Here is a 20,159-nt window from a genome sequence, read left to right as displayed (position 1 = left end):
TCTGCTGTAAAGTGGCAACAATTTATCACAACTGATTACTACAGCCGGCATTGGTGGCTGTTGCACATACGTCATGGTCTCATGTGGCCATACCACTTTTCCCTGTCCTTTGATAGGAGGAAAGTGCAGTTTGGCCATGCAACACTAGTATGGTATAGCTATTGGGTCTTGGTCAAATTCTGCAGCAAATTACTTGACAAGTTTCACTGCATACTGACCGACGAAAAGTGTCTTGATTGGCTATCAAGCTGATTTTCGAGGTCAGAAGGGATGCTTTGGGACCATTAGCAAGCGTCCAAATTATCCTCATTTTCAACCTGATAACAGCCTGTTTAATACTGTTAATTGTAGTGTACATACTCTTATTGATTGTAACATTCACTGCACTATTGTTGATTTTACATCCTAGGCAAATCAGCTGTGTGCAGATATTCAGCAGCATGTATAGGCAATACATGCAAAACTGTGTATGAACTTATACTGCTGGTCTACAGTTTCTTGCAGCATGGGAATATATCGACTTCCATCCTGCATGTTACTGGTATAAGACTCATCCTGTAATGTAGAAAATCACTTGCATGCATGATGTAGCTGATGTATATGCATACATGGATTCATATCTGTATACAGTGTGTGGTCCCTATATACATCTAGCTGTAATTCCATGCTGCAGTTCTACAATTAATAAAGTATATAACAGCCTTTCATTCATTCATAGTTAGCAATCTGTTGAGAAATATTCAAGGTCTGCTATGGATCTCGTGTGTCCATTGAAAACCCTATATAGCTCCTTAAAATCTTTTGGACTATAGCATTAGTCTCTATATATATAGCTGTCATGTACAGAGGACACAGCAAACATGTTCCAGTATGGATTATACATAAAGGTAAATTTCCAGTGAGGTACATGCATGCCACCTCCTGCATGCATGCATAAGATGTATTTTATACTTTGTCTATATGTTCTCTTAAGACACACAATGCAGGAGAGGGCTGCAATGCCTCATTTAAATCAAATGTTAACATTTTTTTTAAGTTTGGAATTTAGACTCGGATTAATGGTATATGCATGTGCTCTCAAATGCAACACACACATATAGAAGCAATTAAATCTGTGATTGGATTTGCGAAAAGGGGTCTTCCACACACATCTAATTCTATGAACATGGAATACCATAACTTAGTGTTCAAGAAGCATATGGGCTTGAAAGTTTCTCCATCCATTAGCTCTGTTGGTGCTCACTAGTGACCAAATTTCAAGTCAATAGCTCTTTCTAATCTGAAGTTATGAATCGTCAAAGGTGGTACATTGTGTGGTCACTGGTCTAAATTTAAATTATTTAAAGAAGTATGTGTGTGCGTTGTGTGTGTGACTAGAATCTCTAGGAGTAGGGGTCAGATGCTGTTTAGCCCTAGCTGTTAACTTATAATAACCTCTTTCAATCGTTTAACTTGGTATAGTAATTATGACATCAACAGCAGGAGTGTATACCCAGGGGAGTTTCAGGAAACCCGTTTGGATTTAATAAAATGTTTCGATTAAGAAACTGAGTTCTAAGATCAGGAAACTACATGGAATAGAAACATTTATCTTAGTTAGTTTCATATGATAGCTATGTGAATAGTTTGAGTGAAAAAGGATTGAGATACAGTCAGGCTGTAGTAATTACTCTAATAAAACACTCACTTAGCAGATGATAATCAATAGCTAGGGAAATGCCCTAATTCCAGAGATCATCAGATCTCTGACAGGAAAAAATATTGCTGAGGGGCATGTCTCTGGATTGCTTGCTGTAAAAGATTGAACACAGGGCTGGTCTTTACATGTTCCAGTGTGCATGCAAGAGGTTAGGAAGTACAAGAAGACAAAAAAGTACTCGAAGTGACAATAATAGTACGTGTGAGACTAAGGGGCTTTGGAAGGATTAAACGTTGATCCTTCAAGTATTAATACATCAGAGACTTTCATGGAACAGTCGTCAATGTGAAGAAATGATTGATACCTTACAACAAAAGAGAACCATCCCATGCAAAAACCAAATAAAGGTAACTCAACTAAATCTACACTAACTCCCCAACTGGACAACCAAGTTATTTGGCTGATGGCATAACAAATGTATGACTGTTAGCTTCGTGTATTGTATATCAAAGCTGATGTGGATTCAATCATAATACAGTGAAACCTGTGTATTAAGGACACCTTGGGACCAACCAAGTGTCCTGATTTTCCAGGTCAGTTTATATACTAAGGGATACTTTGGGACCAATATCTGGTGTCCTCATTTTCAAGTATACTTATTGCACATGCAACTTTCCTGCAGCTAACACGTACACTTGATGCTCTTCGCGTGTCCAGTAGATGTAGTACATAAGAAATTTATACTGTACATGTATTTACACCAGTATCACACAGACATGTGTTTTAAAATGGACAAGAGCTTTATCATTACAAGTTATTGTGATAATACATATATGCATAATATACACATAACAGATGCCTGTCAGGCTTGGGGCAAAGTACATTGGTACTTAAATGCACTAAAGTACACCTTTTAGAGTACTTGTAGTTATACTTAAATACCTTTTGTACAAATGTAATGTACTAAGAAATGTACAATTGGTGCAGCTGACATTGGAATTAATGGCCAAAGTGCAATAAGGAGTCACTTGAGCCTCTACTTCTAAATCTGTTGAGATATAACTACTTTCAGGTTGGTTGGCCAAGAAAATCAAAATGTGTAAACACTCCATACTTGAAAGTATAGCCAATGAAAGTCGGTAGCACAGCTAACTGTAGTTCATTTTCATAAATGTGATGATTTGTTTTGTATATTTGGATTTTACGGACAACCAATGTGAAATTATCAAATTTTCACACCACTGCATAGCAAAAAAATTTGTGGTGTTCACTCTTTGAATATGCCACTTATCATGTCAAGGTTTGCACAGTTGATCTTTGTAGAAACTACACTACATGCACAACCATGAGATTCTGAACAGAAGTGGTTTAATCATAATTTCTCTTTCAATGTGTACTTGTACTCAAAAGTATTTGCATTGTATTGTAAGTACATAACCTTGAAAATCATATGTACTTGTACTTATACTTATTATAATAAGTAATCTCAAAAGTAGTTGTACTTTACTTAAATACTTTTCAATGTACTTCGTCCTATGCCTGAATTCCTGTACTCGTCTGTTTGAAGGACATGTAAAGAGTATATACAATCATACATGTAAGCAGGCATCTTTACAATAATGTCTCTTGAAGTAGAAGTCCAAGTCTTTTTAGCATACACTGAATACCCTACTGCAATTTACAAGTCATTATTAACAATTAGGGGAACTGCATCATATGTAGCAAATGGTAATTGTTCGACCACACTCCAGTACAGTGTGCGTTGAATTGTAAAAATCAATTGTTCATATTTTTGTCATTAACAGAAGTAACTTTCCAGGGACCACCACTCGATCATTAAATCTTCTGACAATAAATGTTTGGTACATTCCTCCTATTGAAAAGAACCAAAAAATGTCTTCAAGGAATTAAGAAAACTATCATACAAAAAACTGGTTGCAAAACATTTAGATACACATGTACACAGAATTATAAATCATGTAGTTATGCTTGCAAAATTGGTTTTAGAAAAAAGGTAAACTTCAGTCCAGTAATTAGACACCACCTTTGCTGTATGTAATAAACACTTTTTTTCATCAAAGGTAATGATTAAACATCTTACTAGACTGTGTGGTAGATATTGCCTGGGCTTCACTGGGACATATGAGACCGTACGTCATTCACCTGCTGGCATCAAAACACCATACATATACCTAGTGATGTAATTCACACTTGGTAGATAAGCTCAGAAGTGCCTTTAGTGCAGCCAAGAACGACTGTTCTGCTGTAGTTATTAAGCATTTTTAAACGACTGAGATTAACCAAAAGCTGTGCATCTAAATTAAAAAGTGATGTCCATAAATTCTAGTGCATGACATGGTAGAGCACTTTAAGTTGCACAGTTATCCTAGCCTATTTTAAGCTCAATATGCTGTTCAATGAATGCCATGTTTTCATGTCACTTACCACCCATTTAAAAGAGTCAGAAGAAACAGAAGTCGGTGTCTGTAATATTATATGGTATATAACATACAGAATAAGTATCTCTGTGACTTAAAATGGTATACAACTTATAATCTCTTATACTATGTGAATGAGGGAAAGATCATATAATTTGAAAAAAAGCTGAAGTATTTTAACACAAACATACACACTGCACACACATGCTACATGCATATACATACGTACACATGTATGCACATGCGCACACAACACTTATACAAGGTTTACGTTACAATTTGGTTAGCAATTAATTTTTAATAGAACATACAATGACAAAATACTCTAATAGAACAGTCACTAGAAAGGACTAGTGTAACTGGTGGTTAGCATAGCTACTGTATAGCGGGTTTTTATTGCAAGGACTTTAATCTCACGTTATGGGCACTTCACAATATTATCACATGGAGTTTTGTTTTCGACAGGTGCTTGTTTATGTACATAACAGTTTGTGCTGATTCTTCATCAGTTGCTCGTTTCCCTACACAAAACACCTGTTTCTTCACCAAACATCAGCTGCCCTACCAGTTTCCTAGGGAACTTCAGGTGCCTGCATCAATTCATCATGGATACAAGCATAGATACAAAGAAACACGGCTAACATGACAAAATTTCATTGCTTTTCATCTTGCAATGAGTAATAAATTTGTGCAAGGAATTTAATGTCACGAATTTGTCACCTTGCGAGATTAAGTGTTGCATAATTTTTTTTTTTTTCGCAAGTAAATTTGTCCGCAAGAAAAACCTGCTATACAGCATATTGGCTATACAGTATATTGGTATCTGCCTGGACTAATAAATACATTTAGCTACTATGCACCATTAATCGTGACATGAGGAAGCCAGCTGTGCTGCAGTTAAATACCTGTTTTGTTCATAAACATGGGAATTAAGACATGCATTCTTTGGAGAACTAAAAGGACATGCTCTTTTTATTACTATTCCTGGTAGTCAGGGGATTTTTCCTGTTTTTTTTTTTTTAAGTAAATTTTCATGAGAGACAACTCTAGCCAAAAGTCACATGTGATCAACAGTAACCTTTATCAGCATGCCACTAAAGTGTGACAAAATTTAATAACAGCATTTTATTGAGCAGAGGAAATGTGCTTCGTATAAATGAAGGGGTCAATGGAAAAAGGGGACAAGTGCCATTTTAGATATTCCATTCTAATGGCTTATTTTAGCCACATGAATAATATTAATGTTGTCACTAAGTAAACAACAGAATTTAAAAGTTCATGACAGTCTCAAATTAATTTTTAGCAAATATCACAATAATTCAATTATGTCTCAAAATTCTGTTTAATGCCCACTATGTGGTCACCTGAATTTTCAACTGGCCTTTTTGCCGCTGGCCCCTTCAAATGTACTGATGCTGCCAAGCACAGTGAATGAATATCTGTATAGAAATGTGTTTTGACACTTATATATGAGCAGTTTAATCCTGGAGTTAATACACATAATTATATCTCATAAACAAAATATCCTATGAATATACGGTTTGGACCACGCTACTCTGTGGTTAACAGATATTACCCTAAACTGTATCCAGGCATCGTAGCACAATCGAGCATGATATAAGACAAATCTGTATTTGAAAGAATTTTTGGCCGTTTTTAAGACAATAATTACGACGATACTACCTAAAAATTACATGACATTGTAGATCTATCCTTCGTGAGTAATTCAATGCAAACCACAAAAGGTCCCTACACAGATCCCAAGTAAAAACACGTATTTTATAACAACATATGTTTTTTAAAGAACCAAAGCCATTATAGTGGAGTTCGGGGCCAAAGGGTTAAATAATTAAAACCAGTTGCATACTGAATTTGAGCCACCTACATCCTGGCTACGAGCCTTGGTACCACAAAATGCTGACTATTATAAGTGAATGTCTAACAGCGTGGTGTGTAGGGGTATGAGTGGCAAAGCATTTGACTGCAGATTGAGAAGTCTCTGGTGTGCCCCCTCACAGTTACCATGGCTACAGTAACCAAGTAAACAACTTCATAAAAATCACATACCTTTTTCAATAATAAATTCCATTGTGTACTTCATAAGGTGACTCTTTGTACTTCTCTCAACCTGTACAACATGTTATAATAAGATACAGCACATGACATTGTGCCAGACTACTATCCCAAGTTACTGTAATGAAATTGGCAAATAATACTCCCACAATGAAATAATACTCCTCAGTGTATAGTAATCACAATTGACAAAGTTCGCCAACGAAATGTCTCACAATCTTGTAGTTACCTGACATCAAAGTAATCCAACAAGGTGCTAACAAGTAACCAGGGCATCAATAACACAGCAAACAATGTCATTAACGAGGTCACAGCTCAAAGTTTAGAGGCTACAATGACTATCTGTTTACGAACTATTATAGAAGTATTTCTTTAATCTCAGCTATAAGTAGCTTTTCATTGGTCACATTCAACTCCCACCAGATGATGTGTAAAGGAACATATAGAAGCCAGACAACAAAAGCAGTAATCGTGGGCAGAGAAATGCCAGATATCAACTATGTTTTTACTGATCCATTTCTTCATTCCAGCATAGTCATTTTTGTGAATTAAAACTACACAACTGCATCTCACTAATATCCACCAATACAACAGAATTTTCCATGAGAAAGTGGAAACTGGAAAGAAGCCACACTGATTCACATGGGGAAATTGTGTGCAAATTAGTGAGAACAAACAATAGAGCTTATCAATAGAAAGTCTCCCTCACCCACTCATTACAAACCTTCTTTTGGTCTACATGAAGTTGACTTACTTTCTCTACATCCTTTCATATTCTAGGAAAATTGCTCACTTTCTCACTAAACAGCTAATGCACTAATACCACACATCACCAGGTTGGACAGTCAGGTGACAGATTCACAGAGATAGAATTCCAGTATGGGTCATGTTACTAATATCATTTATATCATGCTAATACGGATGGTTTTCACCATATAGAGAAGCATGCAGTTTCTCCTAAAATGATACCCCATATGACAAGGAAAGGTATTCATTACCATAACATTACCCAGGAGGAAATATCATCTTTTATAATAGCTCTTGTATCAGCTACAATCTTCACAAAGAAACCCAAAGGCAAATTAAAGCTCACATGACATACCATGTTATACCTTACAAAGGGAAAATAGTGGCAGAAAAAATCAGCGAGTAATGGGAACTTTTGTTTTTGGAGGGAAAATTTGGTCCATTTAAGCAGAAAATTTCCTATACTTCAGTAGAAGTATAATGGGAAAGGATAGTGAATTAAATTTTATAATCTTATTCACTGTCAATGCCAATTTTGTGCTAGTAGATCAGTAATTCATGATGACATGATCACTAGACATGGTAGAATAGAATTGATCAAAGAGTGCCACAGAATGGATAACAAACTGGTAAGCCTGTAGGTGGTAGGATGTTGTTTGTTTTAAGCGTTAAGGACATTGAGTGGGAATATGAGTACATTCTTGTATCACATAGTGTGGGGGATAAAGTGATGGTATACTTAACCATGTTGACAAAACAGCTAGCATCTGAAATGCTAAGATAGTTGCTATTAAACTACACCACTCACACATACACCAATTAGCTGTATATGCTCACCTCCCATATGTAGAAGCTCTGGTTTTTAGAGCACAAGACCCTACACAGTCCTATAGGTGTGTCACTGTGAGGAGGTACAAGCCCATTAGGCAAGGTGTGTGCAAGTCTTTTTTAGTCATCTCTGTGTGTCCCATTTTCTTCTGCCCTGGAATATATCTCACTTTAGCCTCAAGAGTGTTTCATGGGGACTTTGAGGACACTCCATGTACATCACAAGGGGCTACTACATCAGATGCTTGTGTATAATGGAGCTGATCTGCCCAGTTCAGCAGTTGATGTTTACAATGTTTCATTGATTGTACTAGCCTCCTTTGTGTCACCTTCTCCACAATAATCTTACATACTTGTTAACCCTCAGGATCAGTTGTGAGACTTGTTCAGTAATAGGGTCACTATAAAAGTCCCTAACAAATCCAATGTGGGTAGCTCTACTGTTTTGTTTCATCATGACATATTTCCTAATATGGTACAGTAGCTATTAACTTCTGTCCCTCTAAACTATACTATTCTTCCTGTACCCTTTCATGCTTAACTTGTCTCTGTTCCCTGTACTGTGTCCTCTGTCTGTTGCTGTCTTGTCAGTTGCTGTGTTTGTTCTTGAATTTAACTGAACAGATCTCCTAGACAACACACACGCAGCTAATCTACAGGTAAAATTAGAGTAGGATACTGAGTGACCATTCACTGAGCAACACTATTGTGACATACAGTAAACGTGGTCACCCAAAGTCAATATTGTGCAGCAATTTGTCTAAATTGTAAATTGGACTGGAAAATGGCTGACAGCTGTAGGTCAGTATGAGATTTCAAATCTTCAAGAAATTTTAACAAGAATTCAGAGTAAATGGAAAATTATTGACAACTGACTCCAAATTTTCCTCAGCTATAAGGACAATTTGATTAGTTACTGCTGCTAACCAATTCAAAGTACTTGTTGCATGCCATTTAAAGTTTTGCAATGTAGATTTTTTACATCCGGAATTTATGACAGGTTGTGAGATATTTTGAATGAGAGGAAGTATTGATGTCAAATACTATCAACACATGGGCCCAAAAAAACAAAAACAAATTCTAAATTCACAATGCTTTTTTTTTTCACAACTTCCAGTCTCACAGTAGTGGAACTAGTAAACAGTAACATCAAGAGTAGTGATGTAGCCACAATGATAATGTTATGCTACTATGGGAGGAAAACGATTCTGGACACATTACACAGTTGCCAGATGAGATTGGTCACGCATCATAACTCTGTGACATGCGAATATGCAACCAAACATTGTTCCAGGTGTTAAAACTTCTTTACTAGCTATGAAAGCAATGCGTTGTACCAAGAAGGCTTGTAATGACTCTGGTATGGATATACAAACCGTCCTTTAGAATGTTAGGAGATGTCAAATGTTTCAATTGAGATCATGAGATGAACGATGATGATGCATGAACAACCTCCTCTGGACACCTGCAAGACTGATTGGTGTCTTAGCAATTATACAATTTTAGTTATTTCATTACATGAATAAACTGGAATACACCATAAAATCAGCCTAAAGAAGCCTACGACTCACACTGAGATATCACTTGCCATAAGCCATACAACTTCCTCGGTTTCACCCCTCTGTCGTCAATAAAAGTAACAGAAATCAGTGTAACTAACTCACAATGTACGTAGCAAAATAACATGTACATTCACTTCACTTTCATGAGAATTGTTTCAATATTATTCACAAATACTTCCTTTCTAAACAATTTTAAAATTTCTGCTTCACTAGGTTCCATACCAATAACATGTACAAAACCCATTGGAATTGAAGTTTCACCGTTTATAAAGTATCTCATAGGCCCCACATTCATGTCCAAATATTTTGCAGGATTCACTGGTCACGAGACTCACTTGACATGATGTGACTACAAAATGAAACAATAAACCTTAAGATCTACTTGAGAAGGTATAATCATTAATGAGGTCGCCAAATACACTTTGGGATCTACTTGACATGGTCACTACAATCAGGTGGTCTTATTGATGAGATAATGAAGTACACTTTACTATGCTTTGACATGGTCATTACAATGAGGTGGCCTTACCACAAAGGAAGTGCCAGCAAAATAACACAGTTCCACCACAAATGAGCACGGCAAAGTTTAAAGTCCATAGAGACACCATCGTTCACTACGTAGTAACCATGTTTTTTGCAACTGGACAACTGGACACTTATACACATACATGTCAAGTCAACACATACACACTCATTCAGTTCTTACAACAGTACTACCAGACAGATGTTAACAACATTGTGGGGGGAGCCTGAGGAAGTTGAGTTGCATAGCACTGAATTTGTGTACGGTTGAAGATTATAGCTATACATATGCTATGTGTTGTATGTTAGTATTTTGTAGGTGGAGAAGAAAAAGATAATTTGTTAGTAAAGGGCAAGCCATGTATTTCTGACACACTTCACATTTAATTAATTGAAATGAATCCATAGTTCCTGTAATTTTAGCAATGACACTTGGTTGATTAAACCATGGAAACTGTGCAGCGTTGGTTGCACTGGTGTCATGAACTATTTTGAGTACCACTACTACTTCTCACTACTGAGGCCTTGAGCTTATAGTTGGGGATTAGCATTGTAAACTGTTCTTTGCTGTTATAAGATGAATTGATATTCTGTAGATAAGTGATTTCTCCTGTGCCTGTTGTGCTGTTGTCTCGTAGTCCTTCTTAATTCTACTTGTTCTGGCGTTTCTATTTGTCTGCTATGTCTGTCGTGCATGCCCTCCTCAATTCCGCTTCTTCTGGCGTTTCTCTTTCCATTCACAATCTATTAAGTTCTCTGTGATGTATATGAAGCAATTCAACTCTATCATCTGTGTTATCCATTTGGACAATGCACGAAAAAATAGGAATATGTACATACCAGCCTTATATGAAGCATCAGGAAAACATGCTGGTTATGACCTGAACGTATGTACCAGCCTTATATGGAGTGTCAGTAAATCACGCCAGTTATTGTGTGTTATGAACGTACGTACCAGCCTTATATGGAACATCAGTAAATCATGCTGGCATTGTTGTGTTATGAACATACGTATGAACCTTATATGGAAGCATTTGTAAGTTACTTTGTAATTGTCCGTGAACATACAGTACGATGGTGGGGGTGATCTGTGATATAATATAACCCAAAAACCTGCCGCGATTTTTCCTCACAACGACATGATAGTATTGTTTGGGTAAAACCAAGCCCAAAAGTGTCTTCAGATCGACTCGAAACGTTTCCGTCAAGTTGCTACAGAATTTTTTTTTGAAATTATTCAACAGAATTTTCTACTGCCTGCCTGCCTGACCTTCAGTCAAGTGTAGCGGAAAACTGGCTACAGTCCTAATTCTTTCGCAGAAACGTTTCTAGTTCGCTTAAGAAAAAACCTTCGGTATATTGATAAACATACAATGCTTGCACTATTGTCTTACCTTATATCCTTGTTTACCATGGCCATCAGTCAGGCCATCAGTCAGGCCATCAGTCAAAGTTCTACCGCTGAGTGTTAATAGACTACAGTACGGCTTCCTTCTACCAGTGTATATTACATCAAACTATTCGAATACATATCACGGGTCGCCGGTTGCACTGAACTATTTGAACACACACGTACGTGACTCACTGTTGATATCGATCAGTGAGAGCAACTCGTAGCGAACTATATAGCAATGTGTTAGTCAATAAAAATAGTTCATTTAGTAACAATGGTTAAACCGAGTCGGGTCATCCAGGTCCCGCTTTACAGATTATTCGGGTCTGACCCCACTGGTGCTAAATTAAATGTAGACGTGTTACTACACATCATAGTGTTGCCCTGCTTCTTTCGTGAACCATGCCCACTTAAGTAAATTACTGTCTGTAGACATATGATAGCCACGCCCATTCATCAGTCTGTGGGTATGCATGAATCCATACCCATTATTGTTTGCAGGCTTATGTAGAGCCACGCCCACTGATCAGTTGTTATTATATGAGTCATATACAATAGTGCTATGATTAACTCTTTTAAACTATTGTGACTGGTTTTGTGAAAAGCAGGCTATTTAGTGGTCATGAGCTTGCAAAAAAACTTCACAAACAAGTGTAAGAAAAAATCAGGAATTTTAAATTAGAATAGGGACAGTGTATAGTGCTGCAATAAAAAGTACTGAGGATCGGAGTAGTACGTAATGTCCAAATACTGTAAAACAATAAGAAGTGAATATCCCTACTGTGTGTATATTCCCAATTTTTTCTCATACTCGTCATCAATCTGACATTATAGTCTCGCGATGCCAGACCGCTTTTTTCTTTGTCATTGGGTATGGAGAAAAAAGGGTCTGGAACAGTTCAAATCCTACACTCGTCTTGGCACTCCCTGGATAATTGGGGGGTGTTAACCAAAGAAACATGATGCGTTTTCAAATAGTAGCCGCTTGCGTCAATCAAATACAAGCATGCATTTATAAACCTATCAGCATCTAAAGCTGCCTTTGAGGCGATAATAGATTCAATTGATTGTTAGTTGTTTAGGTAAGTTAAGTCATGGATCCTTTACACCCCCGGGATTGGAATCACCTGTTTTTAACAGTTCCATCCGCACCTCCATCAACACCTTTCTACAAAGAGATCCATGAATTGATGCATCAGCAACTCAACTTTAGCGTATTAATTCTCTGTTTAGTGGACAGTACGGGCAATGAGTTTACTGTAACAAAGGATGGATAAGTACGCAAAACAAATTGTAAGTTAAGAAGACGTTGTTTCAGGCAGGTAGAGCTAGCCAAAATTTGTCGCCACCATTCAAGTGGCACCACCATTCAAGCGGCAAGATTTGAACACGGAGACATGGACTAATGACTTTGCTGGTTCAATTCCTTATCCCAAGTTATACTTACGGACTGAATTTGACACTCATAGAGTGAACAATTCGAGAGTTACAGCTAGCCAAAGTTTTAACCGCTTGTGTCTGTTTGTCACTGTTTTTGCATCCACAATCACCTTTCCGCCTTATCCCAAGTAAAGAACAAGACTACTGTACCAAACAACACAGAATTCACTACAGAACAATGGATCAGACTTTTCTCCTCCCAATCAAAACCAATTAATTAACGGTGCGGATAGTCCAGCACATAAATACAGCAAGTATGCGGAGATTCCTATCCCGGGGGTGTAAAGGATCTATGACTAAGTCTTTGTTATTGTTGTACTGTGGCATTCTTGTTACATGGGTTGCATACTTATGACGTAGCCTTGTGACGTGTCAAGACGATTGTGGGATTCGAACTGTTCCAGATCCTTTTTTCTCCCTACCCAATGACAAAGAGAAAAAAGCGGTCTGGCCACGCGAGACTACTGACACTATTGCATGACAAATAAGTAGTGAATACTTTCACTGCATGTCACATTATTTGAAACAAGCAGAGAACTAGCCACTGTACAGCAACTGAGCCTCCTGCTGTAGCAGCACAGTCATGACTGTTAAACCCCACGTGTGCCATACCCTTTACACACCCTGTGCAGTGTTCTGAGTGAAGCTATTTTGTTACATAGCTAGCCTACACAACATATTTCTTACTAATTTTGTCCATCTTACAGCGCACTACTCGTCGTTCGCATCACTGCTCAACAGTACGCAGAACAATTAGAATACAATTATTAAGAAATGGCGACTTGTAGATAGCACCGACTTTTGGTTTGATATGTCTTGAGTTCCTTGTACTTAACACTGATCTGATAAGAAAGCAAGTAACTTGTATATTCTTTGTGGTGTAAATGTTTCGCTATACATGTTATGTTTCTTAATTAGTGCACACCATAACATTTTAGAAGGAAATGCTACATTGGTTGTCAGTACTTTGCGATCCCAAATTAGTTGGACCACTATTAATAAACCCTCAGTATTTGTAGGATTTCATAATAATCCTGAGGAGAGTGTCCTAGCTTACTACCACATACCTCTGTAAAAGAGCATATCGTAAATTGATGCCACAACGACATGGTGTTGTGGTGTATGTATGTAAAGTGCAAGAATTGTTAGCACTGTGCTATATGATGAGAAAGCGATAACGAGTTGGTTTAATCATTAGTTATACAAAGAGAAACATGTATAGACAAACCCAGATTATGTCATGACTTTACAAAATATGCTAGGGGTGCAAATACCATACAACAGGCAAAAGAAAACTTTCATGCTGGCTTCTCTGGGATGGTCGCTTCGCTCCCTCCAATCCTAGCTCACCTCGACCTCACCAAAAATTTCCCTTCATACAGCTAGTGTGTTTGATACTTGAGTTGCTTGGTCAGTGTCAATAGCTTTTGGTGGCACTAACTGACACCAAAGATTGGTGTCAATAGCCACTGCAAAGAAAATTACAAAGAAGGTTAGGAATTCATTAAATCTCAATAAGCGCCTTTAAAAGTATATGATTTTCATCAACATTTAATTGTCAAAGATGATGAAGTGTGGATTTGTCAACTTTTCCTTCCATCAAAATTTCCTGTTGTACAGTATATCAGAGTAGGGAACTCTCCCCAGCATATGTATCACTTTGTGTGGGCAATTCAAAGATGCTACCAAATGTCTTGTGTATGGCACCACTGCAAACTGCAGGTAGTGCATTTTAATGCATACCTCTGCAGTTTTGCAGACCATAACAAGTGTGTTGTAAGTTATAAACTGACTACAATACAATGTACAGGATACTGACTAGTTTTGTGTAACAGTGCACAAGTGGAGACCGCTACGACACCTCACCTAATAGGTGGAAAGATGCTTCATTCCAATTCCTACCATGCAAAAAGTCGATGTGTGACCACAGACCAAACCATCACCAATACATTTAGCATGTGATTTCAAAGCAGATTTCAAAGCTACTTGGCGTTTCAAAATTATATAGGTCTTGTCTTGTTAATATCTCATTGTGTATTGTAAGACATATTCATTTTTTCTTATACTTATAAACAGCCAATGTGAATGCATGATCACGTTGAAACGCTTCATCAAGTAGGAATGATGAAGTGCTCCAACCTGAATAGTGGGTGTAGCACATCACAAAAATTCATGCAAGACAACATGATAAAATGATGTATAAAACAGCTGAGAAAACACTTCTCTGTGTGTATTCATTTTAATTATTGTTTTATGATGAGCTCAATGGTAACATTATTTTATGTAATTAATTGTGTTATTAATTAAGCTAATTGATTGGCAGTTAGTAAACAAACAAATTAACAATTAGATGTACTGGTTAGCAGCTCTAAAAGTAGCATAACATTAACTTGTTCTGAAAGTATCAGTTGGTGAAACACCACGTATGTAATGTGTATAGTATGTAATGTGTATAGTATGATGTTTAAAATGTACACATTATGTATGGCATGTTTATAACTGACTTGATGTGGCATTTCCTAACAACATAGGTTTCTTCCTTTCAACAATTTTATTTTTTCAATAGGTAAAGTGATTCTGAGTTGCGTAGGACAAAAAAGAGATTCACTATGAGTTGGTAAGAGGATCTAACATTGGTGCCATATTTTTAGTCTGTGTTGTGTTTTTACTTCATAGGAACCCATTCAAGAAAGTAAGAAAGATTTGTCTGTTGGCGTCATTTCAGTGTTAACAACTCTTTTGTTTGCAGGCATTTTCTCCCAGAAGAAACAGAGGGGTAAGAAAAACTTGGAAAGTCTGTTTGTGTTTGTGTATTGCATGCTTGAAAACTAACTGTCCATTATATTACTAGTTGTGTTATATTTTAATAAGTGCTAGCTCTAACCATGAAATCACTTGTTACCTATACAGTTCACACCTAGCTCATATTGTTGTTATCCAACATGTCTGATGTGTCATTTTGTGTCATAGTGAGTTAATTACTTTAAAATATGCAGCTAAAAATAATTTTATCTGGCCAGAATTTTGTTTGAGTGTTTTCAAAGAATCTGTTTCCTCTCATGCAGGATATGTGTTGTCTACTTGTTCTGTATCAGATATCCCATTATCTCACATACAGAATAGGCTGTGTATATCCTGTTGTAACATTTTAATATTTTTATCTGGTTCATTATCTTACTGCACTTCCTGTGGGCCCATTTGTGTGGGCGAGTAGACATTTGGTTAAGTTGTGTAAATTGTTTGAGAGGCTGGTTCATTCGGGTACTGTCCCAAGCGTGCCATCAAGATCATAGGTCAGAGTACTCCACACGCATATAATTTTTTTCTGATCAAGACATTTTGTCTGCGGTTTTGTAGGTCATAGTATTTTTGCTGTGTCATCGTAGTGATTTCTGACAAATGTGTTTTGACTTTTGAGATAATCCTAAGTTGTACCAAGCCTTTTGTAAATGTTACAAGATTAAGAATCTGTATGGGGCTAATTTGTATCATTTTGTAGTGCATAAATTAGTATGACATGTACATGCATGCCTCAGGCTTGTGTGATATTAAAAACTTGTGATATTAAAAACTAGATTTCCTTGCACAAGCTTAACAAATTGTTTACAAATAGCCTGGGGTAGTTTTTCATGTCAAATCCATTCACTATTGGTACAACAATTATTATTTACCCGCCAAGTACATGACCTGCCATTTGTAGTGTTGGCAAATAGAATTGATCAATGAGGGGGCTCTGGGTCATATACAGAACCATGGGGTGATTGATTGTTTGCTGGCTGCCCACATATTTGATGGAGCCTACTTTTCCTGTGTTGGACTTTATTTCACTAAGCAACTTCCCATTGGAAATGAGATACATGGATGGGCAGTCAGTACATCAGAAATGATACCATTGTGTGCCCTTGGGAAAATTCCAATCTGGCTTTGCAGGAGGTGTTTATTGCACAAACTTACAAATGCATTATGTATTAATTTTTACAATGGTGGAGACATGTAACCAGGGGAACTTCCCACCTCAAAGTCTCTGTTTCACTTTCAGTTTAGACTTCTTTATTCAAACTTCCCTATAAAGGGAGTTTTCATTATGAACATAGTGAAGTTGTACTGACAAAAGCTTCAAATTGTTCAACAGTGTTTATCATAGTTTTATTCTTGACAGGAGGATGCAGAATTTGATAGTGAAATGTCCAAGCTTCACCAGTGAGTAGTTACAGTGTTCCACAGAAACTGAATCAAACATGTCATTGTAGGGAGTATACAACTACAAAGAAAATGTACAAAGAGATGAAACGATGTAATGAAGCTCAAAATGGTAGGAAATTGTGTCTGTAAAATGTTAGTCTAGTTTACGTTCTCTTTGGTGGTTTCAGCACTGAGCAAGGTCAGAGGGAAACTAGGGAATGAATTGAATTCCAATGTCCTCTCTCGTCATGAGCCTCTAAAAGCCACTGTGAGTGTCACATCAATTCAGATACTTTCAGTGCAGTTGTCTACAGGTAGACCAAGTAAATTCATCACTTAGTCAGCTCCATAAACTTAACAAAGACTTGGTAAGGCTTATTTGCTCTATAATACCCTTAAGAATTAATAATCTTGTTGTATGTAGATTTCCAATCAAGAGAAAATGTTCATAGACCCTCTGAAAAGGTACATACGTCCACCTGTTATATCATTGTACTGTTTGTTATAATGTCACCATGGCTTTGTTATGCCTATGGCATACTACAGTCTTGTCATTTCTGATATCAGTTGACTAATCTAGGGTCAATAGTGTAATGTGTTTTGGTTAGGCTGATGTCATGGAATGATTTGATCTTTAGTAATGGTGTTAATATGATAAATGTGTTTATTATTACTCAACCCCTGCTGTGTAAAATAGAGTAAATGTGTTGGTTTATTAATACTGACAATTGTGTGCTCTAAGAAAGAATGTGAAGTATGCAGGCAAATGTATGTTGTTGGAAAATGTTCACTACAGGTTCTGTGCCATGTATGGGCATGTCGAGTCTCAAATGAAGCGAAGAGAACAGAAATTACAAGTTAGTTTCTTAACAGCTGATGGTTACCTGAAATGTTACGACTATCTTTATTTAGGAATATGAACGTCAACAAAGCAAACTGGAAAAGATGGAAAAATTAAGTCCGCCACCAGCCAAAATTGACGCTGTTAGTTTATAATGGAATAATAAACAGTTGTCCTTTGATGTTATGTTGTTATTGGCATACTAAAACACATCAAAAGGGGTCCACATTGTACACAGTGTGTATTGGTGACAGTGCTATGTATAAAGTTTGTCTTTTAGACACAAAGAGCTGTGACTGCCTCGAAGACAGAATATGAAAATGTCCACCAACGACTTATGGAGGTGATCAGCCAACCATGTCCATAACAATATTTATGATATAACATACTTCCTCTAATTATTCTTGGAATTGTTCTTTTTCCCCACTAAGTTAATCACTTAATGTGTGTGGGTGTAGGTTTGCGTTTTCTTGTAGTAATATGTTTGTTGTTATGTTGTCTACAATGTTTAACTAAATCTGATTGGCTTATTGGTTTGTGTGTGTGTATGTTGTATATAGTCAGTTACAAGACCTCCTTTGTTATACAGGAGATGCCTAAGCTTCATCATGGTCGTTTGAGCTACTATACTCCTTGTCTAAAATCAGCAATACAGTCACAGGTAAACCAATAATGTTTGAAATCTGTCAATTACATTATTATTCCTGTGTTGTCTAGCAACTCTACTATTTCCAATGTGCCAGAGTGCTTGAAGAAACACTGTCACACATGGACCCCATTCCAGTTGATGAACAAGAATTGCTACAAGAGACTAACCAATTAATGGACAGCTTTAGAAAGATATCTATAGTCGGCCACCAACATTCCCCCACAAACAATTAATATTAAATAGTTGTTTTGTAACTTTTATAAGACAACAGTCTCAGATATTCATATAAAAAAGAAAAAGTTTGTTCACAATTACAAAGACACTAAAACAAAATACAATTGTCGACGTGCATGTATACATATATTATTATAACTACATAGCTAAGATGAAGTTAGTGTGTGTAGTTCTGATTTCACTACAGTAAGAGAGTCCGTTACTTGAGATTCTTCAAGTGATTGTAGTACTAATACAGCACTGTCCAAACTTTCTTTCTGAATTGTGAGTTCATCTTCACCAGTGCTATTTGAAACAGCTGGTTCAGCAGTACATGTCTGTGCTTCATTTATTTGTTTTTTAGCTGCTACCCGTGCTGCTTCTTTGTCATGGACTTTCATGTGGCGTTTTCGTTCGTCTGAGCGGGCAAATCTCCGGCCACAGACATCACAAGGGAATGGTTTCTCTCCAGTGTGTGTACGAATGTGAGTTGTGAGGTGATCTGACCTTGAGAACCAACGTAAACAGATCTGGCATTGAAATGGTTTCTGTCCAGTGTGAATTCTCATGTGTCGAGTAAGTTCATCAGCACGAGAAAATCTTCTGTCACAGTCTGAGCAGCCAAAAGGTCTCTCTGCTGGTGGAGGTGGTGACTTTTTGGGTTTACTGGAGGCAACTCTTGGCTTGTAAGGTTTTCTTCGCTTTCTTCCAGTAGTACAAGCTAAGGCATCCACTCCAGCGATGGGGTGTGCTTGGATTAGAAGGTTTTGCGGGGGTGTCAGGGATGGGACTAGAGGGGTTGACAGCGCCAAAGGCGTTTCCACTTTTGACAAAGGCGCCTGAAGGTTTAATGGTCCAGGAGTACTGTTTGCAATGGTACTGTTAGGAGGCGTCCACAGTAGTCCAACATGCGAGCTAGTAAAACTCATACCATTGTTGGAAACGGGCGAAAACGCAGAAGTAACCGGAGACGTTACAGGGCTGTTCACTACGGACGAGTCATTCGGCACTTCAGAATCTGACATCGGAGAGCTTCTTTTCCGGCACGGGTAGCCAATCTGGGGGGAGATCAACTGGCGATTGTCACCATACGATTGTGGCGTCCGGGCGGAGTATACGGATGGGAAAGCGGACGAAAACACGGAGCTGTCAATGGATTCTGTACTCATGCTCAACGGTAGCTTGGGAAAACTGCTGGACTTTGACTGCATGGCGGTAGAGTAGAAACTAGGGTAGTCCAAATGACTCAGTGGCCTGGTCAATCCGTCAAGACAGATATCTTTGGTCATCTCGGAGGGGAAAGCCGGTAAGACGGACGCTTTTTCTTCTATGCCGTAGCTATTGACGACGGAGGGAGGCTTGGACAACACTTGAGCGACAGTGTAGGGTGAAGCAAACAGTTTCCTTGAAGGAGCGCTGTATTCCCGGCTGTTGTTCATACTGTAGTTACAACGGAAAGCAGGACTTGGCGCAGCTAGCATCTGAAAAGGCACCGGATCAACAATCATAGTTAAGCTGTAGCAAGTTTTCACAACCACGCGTTTGAGGGTATAAGCAAATCTGGTTGGAGGACAACACTAGTCAGCTATTTATAGCAAACCCGTGGGTGCTTCGCTCGCCCACTCCTAGCAC

The 20,159-nt window shown here is 37.7% G+C and overlaps 2 protein-coding genes and 1 long non-coding RNA gene across 4 annotated transcripts; 1 reads left to right on the top strand and 2 right to left on the bottom strand.

Annotated features, from left to right (window-relative positions):
* Window positions 1-2,351: 2,351 nt before the first annotated feature.
* On the bottom strand, window positions 2,352-13,438 carry LOC136236689 (uncharacterized). The gene is made up of 4 exons (XR_010692202.1): window positions 13,330-13,438; window positions 7,735-8,354; window positions 6,145-6,205; window positions 2,352-3,512 (listed from the first exon to the last, which is right to left on the bottom strand). It is a non-coding gene; the product is annotated as an uncharacterized lncRNA (long non-coding RNA).
* LOC136236672 (bridging integrator 3 homolog) lies at window positions 13,357-19,166 on the top strand. 2 transcript variants are annotated; one of them, XM_066026897.1, is made up of 14 exons: window positions 13,357-13,495; window positions 15,209-15,259; window positions 15,319-15,334; window positions 15,392-15,418; window positions 16,802-16,842; window positions 16,893-16,954; window positions 17,013-17,092; window positions 17,139-17,192; window positions 17,249-17,289; window positions 17,621-17,681; window positions 17,737-17,808; window positions 17,946-18,008; window positions 18,255-18,326; window positions 18,383-19,166. In XM_066026897.1, exons 2-14 carry the CDS (start codon window positions 15,252-15,254, stop codon window positions 18,545-18,547), a joined length of 762 nt encoding a protein of 253 aa, XP_065882969.1. In that variant the 5' UTR covers window positions 13,357-13,495; window positions 15,209-15,251; the 3' UTR covers window positions 18,548-19,166. The 2 variants fall into 2 exon arrangements, with proteins under 2 accessions (XP_065882969.1, XP_065882970.1); XM_066026898.1 differs by having other exon boundaries at window positions 13,378-13,499.
* LOC136236632 (early growth response protein 1-A-like) lies at window positions 18,544-20,126 on the bottom strand. The gene has a single exon (XM_066026857.1). It carries the CDS (start codon window positions 20,033-20,035, stop codon window positions 18,695-18,697), a length of 1,341 nt encoding a protein of 446 aa, XP_065882929.1. The 5' UTR covers window positions 20,036-20,126; the 3' UTR covers window positions 18,544-18,694.
* Between the last annotated feature and the right edge of the window lie 33 nt (window positions 20,127-20,159).

This window comes from Dysidea avara, chromosome 10 (genome assembly GCF_963678975.1).
Source record: "Dysidea avara chromosome 10, odDysAvar1.4, whole genome shotgun sequence".
Classification (NCBI taxonomy): domain Eukaryota; kingdom Metazoa; phylum Porifera; class Demospongiae; order Dictyoceratida; family Dysideidae; genus Dysidea; species Dysidea avara.
The sequence above is the reverse complement of the archived record's forward strand: the minus strand, read 5'-3'. Positions and strand labels throughout refer to the sequence as shown.

What these genes read in the sequence shown, in the direction of transcription:
- LOC136236672 (XM_066026897.1), top strand. An exon ending in TTCATAGACCCTCTGAAAAG is followed by an intron (nt 17,290 to 17,620) that starts GTACATACGTCC and finishes TGTTCACTACAG; the next exon opens with GTTCTGTGCCATGTATGGGC. An exon ending in TCCACCAACGACTTATGGAG is followed by an intron (nt 18,009 to 18,254) that starts GTGATCAGCCAA and finishes TTTGTTATACAG; the next exon opens with GAGATGCCTAAGCTTCATCA.
- LOC136236632 (XM_066026857.1), bottom strand. Translation starts at nt 20,035, where the DNA reads ATGATTGTTGATCCGGTGCCTTTTCAGATGCTAGCTGCGCCAAGTCCT.